We start from the raw sequence: 11,081 nt of genomic DNA on the forward strand, positions 1-11,081 counted from the left end.
TCTCTTAAGAATGTAATTTTCTGCTCTGCTCAGAAACACAAGTCAAACATACTTTATGCCTTCATAGCATATGTGTGTCTTTGCAATTTCAAAAGTGTGAAATGTGAAAATTTATTTTCACACATCATGCAGCCTAAGAAGGCAGTATATCTCGCACTGAAGGGAGGGAAGGGAAAAAAAGAGAAGAGGATTTTTCACTTAATGTAATTTGACCCCAGTGTCAGTATTGACTTAGAGGTTATGCCACTTTGCTCACCTCCTTGTGTCACTTTAACCTCCTAGGACAATGGGATGCATAACACAGAATATTCACCAAAAAAAGAAAAAAAAATCAACTGGGATCTGCTTAGCTCTTTCATCCAGATCTGTAAGTCTCTGTTTATTGATTGCCATGTCAAGCATAGGGCCATGGGGCTGCCTCAAGGCTCCACTCCAATAACAATCACCAGGGACGACAGGTGACAAGTCACACAGATGCTAGCAGCTTGGAACCAGCCAAACAAGTTAATTATACTTCCAGGAGCTTCATCTGCATACCGCCTTTTCACTAATGCATTTGCAGCACATTTGTCTCTTGTACGGACACCAAACTGTTGCATGGCGTCATACTAACCCCTATTTTTATATGAGAGAGAAATAACTGTAACCTGCTAACAGAAAGTTTTTAATATGTGAAATCAAACACCTTTTTTTTTCTTGGCTGTGTAATTTATGTAATCTGACACTATATAAAATACTTGATGTATTTCTGGAATTTAACATTAAACAGCCAAGTGACGATCAAAAGAACACATCCCTACATTTCTTCTTTGTGTGGAAGATTGTTCTACTTAAAGAAGAAAAATTTTAAGATGAGTATTTTTGCTGTCGGAAAGCCCTGGATGCTCTATATCAACTCTAGCTGATTTGGTTTCTTCACAGTGGAGAGGAGATGGACACAGATTCAGAAGTGGAGGACCGTGTGGACGGAGTCAAGTCTTGGCTCTCCAAGAACAAAGGCTCCTCCAAGACCATGTCACAAGAGGGAAGTCTGAAGAGCACCAGGTTAGTGAAAGCTTTCCATGCTTTTTGTCAGATGACCGTATAATTCCCCATTATAACAGTGATGAAACTACCCACATCGCCAGCCTTAAAAAGGCCCACGATTACCTGGGGCAGTTTGCAACAGAAGGATGAGTATTTCATGTGATTAGGTGTCATCTCTCTCTCCCGGTAATCTGTCTAATGACAGGAGGCAGGATGGGGAAGCGGCTGCTGTCAAATTTATTGAAGTGGCCTGTGGCCAGTTGGCACGCCTGCAAAATGACGCCTCTACCACAGTTAGATAGATCTTCTCACTGGTTGATTGCCTCACTTTCTACAGTGTACACTGTGCATAACAGCAATAGCCAGAGGTACTGAATGTGTTCCCTGACTCTTGAATGGTTTCAAGGACAAAATGAAAATGACAGATTTATTCTATAACAAATTGACATCAGTGTGTCAAAGTATGAAAATGTAACCTTTCAGTTACCACATATAAGCTGTCATAGTTGTCATACATCAGCTGTGAATATTTCACGAAATTAAAATTGAGAGTTCCGGCTTTAAATACGCAGTATTTTTCTTCTTGTGTTCTCCTGGTTGTCATTTTTCTTATGCGACTCTTTAGATATTCAGCAAATGCAGATGCCAAAGAGATGAAAGAAGGTAAGGAGAAGATTAATGACAAAGATGGGAAAGAGGTAGAGCCGAGCAGATCGGTGTCTGTCCTGAGCTCTCTGAGCTACCGGAAACGCTCCAATCTGAAGGACTCCATAGGAGGTACAGGCGATGACAGCTCCCTGTTCAACACTCTCAAAGAACAGCCTGACACACTAGACCATGCCTCCATTCGAAAATCTAAATCAAAGTCTGGAGACCTTCAGGAAGATTGGAAGAAGAGTCGGTCACAGGAAGACTTAGAAGACAAAGGTTCTGTCATCTCTTTAGCCTATTCTGAAGCCACCAGCAGAGCCAGGAAGGGTTTGGAGTCCCGCTGGACTTCACGCAGCAGCCCTGAGTTTGATAAAGAGTCCATGGTATCCTCTGTGGGTCCCAGCAGGATGTCCACCCGGAGAGCAATGATGGACATGGATGATGACAATAAGTCAACTATCAGCAGTGTGAGCCGATCCAGCCCTCGATCGCTCCATCGCAGCACATCTTGGAAAGATGAGAGACGCAACAGCTCTCGCTTGTCCGTTGCCCGCAGCTGTGGCCTGAGTGAGTTTGGCCTACACGTAGATGACGATGATGACGGCCAGAGTGTTGCTTTTAGCAGAGGGGGAGCCTCGCCTTACAGTCCCCGCTCACGCAGTCGCAGCCTTTCTACATCAGCTCAAACACGCTCATCAGACAACAATCCGCTTGACACGTCAGACATTAAATTAGTCACCCATCGAAACTACTTGGACCCTGACCTAGAGGCTGCAATTAATGAGGTGCTGAGCTTCAAACCTATTAAGTTCAAACGCAGCAAACTTGATGAGTCTAGTGATGAGGACAAGGATGAAAAGATGAAACAAGTGAGTGAGGACAGTAGGAAGAAGGTTGAAAGTGAAGGGCTGGGCTGCAGCACTTCTAACCTGCTTCGTTCTTCATTAGGCTCTACTCTGGAGCACAGTAACAGGCCAACAAGCACCAGCAGCTCTCGTAGTTGTCTAGATAAAAAAGGTAAAGTTTCATCATCTGAGAGCTCCTCATCGTCAGATGACCATCACAGCAGAAAGAGCTCAAAGTTGAAAAAGGGCAAGAAGAAATCCAAGAAGAGCTCTAAGAAAAAAAGCGAATCAGAAGACTCTTCTTCCTCTTCAGAGTCTTCGTCCTCCAACTCAGCCATCTCCTACCGCAGCTCCAGTAGTATTAAAAAGTGCCCTAAACAAGAATCTGATGACGACGAGAAGGAACTTCCAGGTCATGGAAAATCTAGTAAGAAGGAAACAAAGAAGAAGCAGAAGAAAATGGACAGCTTGGTGATGAAGTACCTGTACAGGCATGACAGTGACTGATACTGAACGAAGGTGATACTTGTGGTGTGGTGATAACCCCGAGCCTGCCATAAAGTTTGGTCGTCTGACTTAAAATACTAACGTTTGCTATGTGTGACAGTTTCTTTGTTTTTAGTTTGGTTTTTATTCATCATTTTGACTAAATGGTCCGTGTGAAGAACAAATGCTGATTTGTACTACTACCAGTGTTCTTGACAAACATGACACAGGCCTATTGATGCCTACCACCGTTTTTCCTTTGCTTGTACTGACATTTGTCTTAATTTAAGCTTCACATTTTTCCATACACTGTAGTGATGCCTCTGGTTTGCATTACACAAACTCCTTGAGTTTTATTTTTAAATTCCATTAGAAACAACAGTTTATATTTAGGTTTAAAGTAATCCATCACTGCAATTCATCAGATTCTTTTTAGCTTTTATTTATCCCGCTCCAAGGCATCACAGGCAGCACACTGAAATATTTGTCCTGAAACAGTAGTGATATAAAGCAGTGTTACATTCCTGTGTGTTTTTTATTTAAAAAAAAAAAAAGCATCTCTGCAAATCTGAGTGTTTTTCCTAATGGTGTTTGAGATGGTGTTTTGCACACATAGTATTAAGAGAAGAGTGTCTGCCTGTGACTGTTCCTCTAGCACAAACTGATAAACAGATGCTGGCAATAACGGGGAAAAAATGTAATTACACCTATTTTTCTTTTTGCATGTTAACTGTGAAGAGTTCAGGTGTGATGTGACTGTTGATATTATTTGATGTAAACATGTGTAATATATTCTAAAATTAGCTCTGCCTCAAAAGCTATCTATTTTGAGTTCCTGATAGCATCTCTTGTTCTTGTCATACCTATGCCAGCGAACTAATAAAGGCCAGTTTTCTGTATGTGTTAACAATTTAGCCTTAAAACACAGCTCTCTGTGTGCTGTTGCTTTTGCTGTTGCAAAATGGTCAAATATTCATTTCACACTTCATTAAAGTAAACCTACTTGAAAGTAATTATTATTACATTTTGATTTTAATTTGTATTGCTTGTTTTGATACATCTTGCTGCTCTGGGAGCTAGTTACACAGGTGGCTTAAAGCAATCTGGTTATATATTAGTTTTCATGGATATAGCTAGAAGGTAATCAAATTATAAATATGTTAATTTGCAAGCACCCCTTTTATCAAATTTTTAAAAAGTATTTTTTAAATGTTAGTGTCCTTGGCTTATGTACTGACACAGTTCATGGATGAAATGCAGCATTTTGTATGTTGAACATGCAGTGCAGTGTACTTCAAGCAGATGTCTAATACTCAAGGACACTCATGTGTGTTTAATCAGAAAGATACTATTTTAGTGTTAAAGAGCCTGTTTCAGTGGTTTTTCCTTGTTCTCATTAAATTGTATCTTAATGGAAGTATTCATATACTGGAATCTCTGCAGTAAGCTAAGCTGCTATCAAACTAGTGCAATGAGTGATTCTGATGTAATGAGTTGTCATGACAATGGATTCTAAGAATGGCTCCAGGTAAATAACCTTTTTAATGAGTAGAGGCAGAAGCAAGGCACAAGCTCACTGAATGCTGTGTTGGTTCTGATTTAATCTCTTCTACATTTAACCTACTAACAGCACATATTTACTAATATTTGAACATGGTGCTATTACAATACTTCTGCATGTAATTTTTAAGCATTTAGCTCAATAAGAAATTTATTTTAATGATTCATAAAGTTTTTTTTATTGGTGTCCACAGAGCTAGAATCTCTGTGACGCAAAAAGAGGGAAACCATGCTAACATAGTGCATGCATGTCTTGCTCATTTAAGAGTTTATTGACTGGAAAGAGTCAGCCAAGAGTTTTGTATCTTAAAAGCTGTTTTTTTTTCTTTTCTTTTTTTATGTGCGTTTCCTTTTTTTTATGGGGCTATAAAAGAAATCGTGCTCTAATGTGTCTGTATGTGTATTGACCCCTACAGCCCTCCTGTACACCGGAGAGATGCGAGTCTGCCCAGATCAGATGAAGAGGATGAGGTGGACAGAGATGGGGGGCAGGCGCCGAGGCAGATCAACTGCGAGGGCTCGCTGGCAGAGAGCTCGTCATAATCCACAGCCTGTCAACCTTGGTTTTTCAGTGACACCAATCGCACAACAGGGACACAGTTCTTTTCTGCTAACTTTATTACTCTTTCCCAGCCAACAAGAACAGAAATGAGGCACACAAAGAATGCTTTTTGTTGAGTAGGTTAGCTTGGGCATTTCATTATCCTCATTGTGGCACACCTAATAACATCATAAAATTATTTTGCTTAAATTATGCTTCTTTTAAGTATTATTTGAAAGAATATTAAAATGAAGGACTATCAGAAGAACCTTTGTGCTGCTGCTTTATTTATAAGAGCTGCTTTTCAGGCATATTTAAGCACCCCTCTGCACTTTTCTGACTTTACAGATAGCTCTGCCAAGAGGATTTAGATAAGCCTGCTTTGGTTTTGGACTTCTTCAAGAAGGTCTGACCAACTATTAAGATTATTCTTATCTTTTCCATTAATGTAGACTACTGCAGTGGGAGGAATTAACCTCTTTTTAATTAATTATCTCACTGCCCGTTTACATATGGCTCTTGTTGCAACTTGAGATATTCATAATTTTAAGAATGTGAGGTTAGCTAATTATTGCTGACAGGAAAAAAAAAACAGACAAAACTAAAACCAAGCTGTTAGGGTTTTAAAGATGACCTATGTTGGAAATTCTGAGAAATGGAGTTAAGTTAAGATTTCAATGTGCATTGATAGTTTAAATGGATATATACTATGTTGAATCAAATGCTTTAGATGCAACTTAGATAAAATTGAATAAAGCTACAAGTATTTTATTGAGATGAAGTTTGCTGTATTTTTGTGCTACTTGAAGTTCAAAGGGAATGCATTTTTTTGTTGCTAATATAGCTTCTTTAAATAATATCCCACAGGAGATTATTCCAGTTTTTGGATATATAATAAAATGAAGTCTGTTCTGATCTCTCCGTTGCTGATTTTACTACTTTAAAAGTGTACGATGAAGATGATCTTTAGAGCATTTTGGGCAAATTGGCTTAAGCAAATAATTCCATACCTTTTTGCTATTTCAGGGTGCCAAATATGACATGGATTATATTCTTATAAATAGTTAATGTTTGCATATGAGAAAAGTTTGGGTTGGGAATGTAAAAGCAGCCCTTAAAATCATATTCCTTTCTTTTATATTGAGGCTCTTTCTCAAAGCTGTCATTTTGAATGTAATTTAAAGGATCATTAGAGCCATATGTTAAAATATCAGCAGCAGGATTTGAAAGATTCTTCCTTGTGTTGGGCTTTTTTCATTCAAAGTACTGCCAAAATACCTTTAATTAAAACCACTCTGCTCATAAAATGTAATACTTGTATGTAATTTCAGATGCACAGAGGTATGAATTGATTTCTTATTGGCATTTTTTTTCTTTTCAGGCACATATGAAAATAACTGAATACTTCTTTATTTAACCTTGATAATGATATCCTTAGTGTGATGTAATGGATTTTAATGTATGGGCTTTCTGCTCATGCGAAGAAAAGCTTGAAGTGTCTGTCTTACTATTAGCATATTATTTTCTCAGTTTTCTTTTCTATGCTTCAGACATGAATATTAATGTGGAACACAGGAAACTTTGATGTCAGTTTTTCAGAATAGACTTGTTAAATGAAGAAGAAGAAGAAAAAAACCTCCAAGTTGGAGTAACTGACTTTACCAGATAATACTTCAAAACTTTGCACTTCATCGTATCTTTTTAAAAGGCTTGTCTATTTTCATTATTGAACAGATTGCCACATGTTATATGCGTGATCTCAGAGGGATTTTTTTTTTTTGGCAAATAAATTCTGCTGTTTACAAAAATCTGTGTTGGCTCACTGTAATTGCATAGAGGTATAATTTGGATTCACATTAGTTTGAAATTCACCACTATCAGAAAACAGTTTGAGAAATGGTTACAAAGCAAGGAGGACAGGTTTAGTTTAAGAAAAAAAAAATCTGATGTCTGATTAATTTTAGCTCATCTGCTGCATGGAAGTGTCTCATCATACCCATCCAGTTTTCCCAGGAGAGCACAGAGGAAACAAGCAATTCATAGAAATGATTAATTCCGAGTAGATGGGGAGGCAGACTGAATGTTGCTCACACTTAATTTGACTGCTGCACATCTACACAGTTCAAAACCAAGCCTTGGGCAAATTCAGGAAGATCAAAAACCTGAGTGCAAGCATAGTCTTCCTTCCACATCAATCTTTATTCTACATAGGCAAAGCTTACCTAGATTCAAAGGGATTGATGGGTTTTAGATTACCACCTTGGTTGACATTCACACACAGTGTGTTTTTGCTTTAAAGAATCCCCCTATTTATCCAACCAATCTGTAATCCTCGCTCCTATACACAACCTGTTCTGCTGCATCACTCTGTGCCAGGGAGCTTTTGCTGTAATTTCACTTCACTTGCGTGCACCCTCCGGATGGCTGCATGTTTCTGCTTAAAGGCTTTCCATTGAGTGACAGATTAAATTCTGCTCCCGATTTTACTTATTTTGGCTCTAACACTGTTTCACAAGCCACTGGAGCAGGAAGTCATTAGCTCAACAAAGCCAAGCAAGTCTGTGTTTACGGTGCCACCCTCCCTGTTATTTAAACAGAGCGGTTAGACCACAGACATTTGCTGCGCTGGAAGTCTAAAGCTGCACCTCCATGGACAACAGTGCCCCATACAATTATATAGCATGCCAGGCTTTTCATTTAGCTTATTAAGTAGAACATCTGAATATTTGTGTTTTCTAGTAACCTTTAAGCATCGCCTTGGATGAATTTCTCTCAAAAATATTCACGGTACCTTCTTGCCTTCCCCAGCAAGATTATGTGCCAGCATGGACAAAGATGCACCTTTTCAAAATGACAAAGCTGATGGAGAGCAGCCAGACACGGTCACAACCGACTCTTAAATAACACTGTGTGCCAGCATCGGCATAAGCAGCTGTGTTCTCAGAGCGTCTTCACATTTTGACCTTGGTTGGAGGCCATCCTGCCAGGCTGTAAGATATGTGGGGGTGCAGTTAGACGGGAGAACATATTTATCAGGCATCATCCTCAACTATTAGTGCTTCCAGTTTCCTGCTGTATGCCTGCTGTCAATAAAGCACTGATTGGAGGCACTGGGACATTGCCTGCAGGGACCAGGTGAGGAGGCTGCATTCATTTGCAATTCTAAGATGAAAAGAAGCAGCAGAGTGTGCTGCTTGGGCGCCTCTCTTTGTTTGCACATATCATTTCCACTCTAATGAACACGGCGCAGTAGTGGGGCCTCAAGGCTCAAAGGTAGGTGCAAACATTGTTTACATTTTGCATAGGTCTTCTGTGGGCCTGGGGGACCATTAAAGGATTTTTTCTTCCTGTGTGGGACTTACCAAAAAAAAAAAAAAAAAAGGCAATGGGGAATCTGTGATTTATTTTGTTTCATGCCCCTCTAATACCTAAGCACGGTTTAAACCCCCCAAACAAATTGTGGGAATCCTTGGAGTGTTAAAAAAAATGTCGCAGCGTCTACCACCAATTTCAATGTCGGATTTCTCCCTCTCTATCTCCACTCCACACTATGCAGGTGGCCAAAGCCTCCCACTGTGCTCAGAACTGTTCAGTGCTTAGTGTCTCTGCCAAAGGAGAGTTGCTACCCCTGCCACTGATGTATGTGTATGTGTGTGTCTGGGTGAGAGGGAAATGAAGTCTTAGGATGTAGTCTACAGCAGTCCACTACATTTAAGGGATTTGAAAATGCAAATGGTCATTTTCTCTCTCTCCACAGCATTTCTCTGTGGTAAAAATGTTAGCAGAGTGTGCTGCTTCACCAACGCTTTGTGCTCTCGGTTCTTCACAGTGATGGGATTTCCTTTGTTTCCTTTCACCTTCTGCTGCAATTATATTTTTTTAGTTCTGCAAGCCTCAGAGACAGATCCAGGGTTGTCCTTAAATCCAAGTGTTAGATGAACAAATACCCACATGGTCGTCTCTTATTTCTTATCTGACTGTGGTTTGCGCATTTTATTTTGCATGTCTTTCTAAAATGATTTGTATACGCAACACCTACTGTGAACTATTCATTTAATGAAAATCTGTTTCAATCATAAGGCACCAAATCACAGCCACAGTCGCCTCAAGGTGCCTTATATAGTAAGACCCAACAATAATAGAATTCAGTGAAAGTTGATAAAATCAAAACATATAAAAACTTAATCAAATACACTCCCCCTCTAATCCGAATCTCTATTTCATAGGTCATAGAGATTGACAGGCCAAACACATTATATGACTCCTGCTTTAATCTTAATGCTTCCTGGGTGTTTTAGAGGTCATCCACAGTCTGACCTCTAAAACTAAGCTTTTTATTTCATCATATCCTGAGTGGAGCAAGCATTTGAATATAATCTTATAAACCTTTTTTAAATTTTATTTTAAAATCATGTGTTTGGTTTTGTGCAACGACGACATGCACACAGCAGTAATTTAAATGTCCTGAATCTCTTTCCTCATTTGCTCATTTCTATTGTGAAAAAGCAACTTGATCAACCATATTAATTGTGGCCAAACAGATGGGAGGGTTGACATGGGCGAGGATGGTGACAGAGATTTGCGTAGGAGGCTGCTGGTGTAGCTGTGCTGCTTTCTTACACTGATAAATGCAGTGATAGATTACTAAGTAGCCCTTGAACTCTCTGGAAGGGGCGTTCACTGCTGCCATTGGTGTACCTACAGGCTGTCAGTGTTAATGGGAGGGAGGTGTGAAACCACAATGCTAAATTCCAATTTCCCCATCTCTACATTTGTGAACAGGGGCCTGTTTCTAATAATCCCTACATTTTAGATCCCACTTCCACCCGTCGGGAGGTGTGGCATGTTGTTTCCTGAGAGCTGCTGCTACGCTTTCCCTTCATGGTCAACACATTGCACAGAAGCTCGTCCCCATCCTGAATACGCCTCAATTGACCATCACTAAATTTCTCTAAACACTGTCTTTGAAATCTCCTGCACTGCAAGAATATTTTTTTTCTTTTCCTCCATGAAAAACGTAAAACTATTTTATCTTTTGGAGTGCTGGGTTTTTTAACTACAAAGGAAATGTGAAAATACATTGTGTTGACTTTACCAGACACGTAAATATATTCTTCAGCTATGTCTTTGCGTGAGTCATTGCACTGAGAGATAAAATGTTCTCTACTTGGTGCCAGCACTTGACAGCTTGGTGGTCTTTACCACCAAACTCACGAGCACTGCAGCTATAAACTGATAGATAGCAGGAATTAACTATGCATCTAATTACAGACTTTATAAGCATAACTCAGTGAGCAGATGGAAGTCACTGGTGTGTTTGGAGTCACTTTATCCAAACCCCAGGAGAGTACACTGCATCATATCCAGAGGAACATATTCCTCTTCGAAGTGAGATTTATTTAAACTAATACAAAAGCCTAGTGGCCATTTGGCTTTGGACTGGTACTGTGTCATTGAGGCTTGGCATGAGCAGAGAAAATGTGCACATCTTTGCTGGAGTGTATACAAGATCTAGTTGGTTGTCACAGCACATATGTATATCGCTGTTGCCAGGTGGTGGATACATCTTAACCCATCGTGAACTGTACAGTAAATGCTACAGTCACAATCAGCTATAAGTGGGCTAAATGTTTCTCACAAGGAACTTATATGCTCTGAAAAACAGAGTTAAATGACATTTTCCATTAGGTAAACAAGACTAACAGTCATTAAATAAAGGCGCTAATAAACTAAAATTAACTATTTGCACACTTTGCTTTCCATGACTCGTGTTTCACATTTGCAATTACCTGTCAAATGTTTTAAAATGTAATTTTCTTTTTTAACTCTCAGGATGTCTGATGTTTGCACTGATATTTTTCAGAGCTTTGGCTTTTCATTTCTGCAGTAATTGAAAGGAGGACACTTTCACTCAAACCCAATCCCTGAATCTGAAGACGTGATTTTATTTTCCATTTCATTATAACCCTGGA

The 11,081-nt window shown here is 39.4% G+C and overlaps 1 protein-coding gene across 9 annotated transcripts in view; it reads left to right on the plus strand.

Annotated features, from left to right (window-relative positions):
• Positions 1 to 5,374, plus strand: part of LOC113030009 (unconventional myosin-XVIIIa-like) — a 62,376-nt gene extending 57,002 nt beyond the window's left edge. For 8 of the 9 annotated variants that reach the window (XM_026181019.1, XM_026181010.1, XM_026181013.1 and 5 more), the window contains 3 exons: positions 922 to 1,044; positions 1,652 to 3,041; positions 4,985 to 5,045. In XM_026181019.1, coding sequence (XP_026036804.1) covers positions 922 to 1,044; positions 1,652 to 3,029 — 1,501 coding nt within the window. In that variant the 3' untranslated portion in view covers positions 3,030 to 3,041; positions 4,985 to 5,045. Of the gene's footprint in view, positions 1 to 921; positions 1,045 to 1,651; positions 3,042 to 4,984 lie in introns of all 9 variants that reach the window. The other variant, XM_026181018.1, reaches the window with a different exon arrangement.
• The last annotated feature ends 5,707 nt before the right edge of the window (positions 5,375 to 11,081 follow it).

This window comes from Astatotilapia calliptera, chromosome 10 (assembly GCF_900246225.1).
Source record: "Astatotilapia calliptera chromosome 10, fAstCal1.2, whole genome shotgun sequence".
Taxonomy (NCBI): domain Eukaryota; kingdom Metazoa; phylum Chordata; class Actinopteri; order Cichliformes; family Cichlidae; genus Astatotilapia; species Astatotilapia calliptera.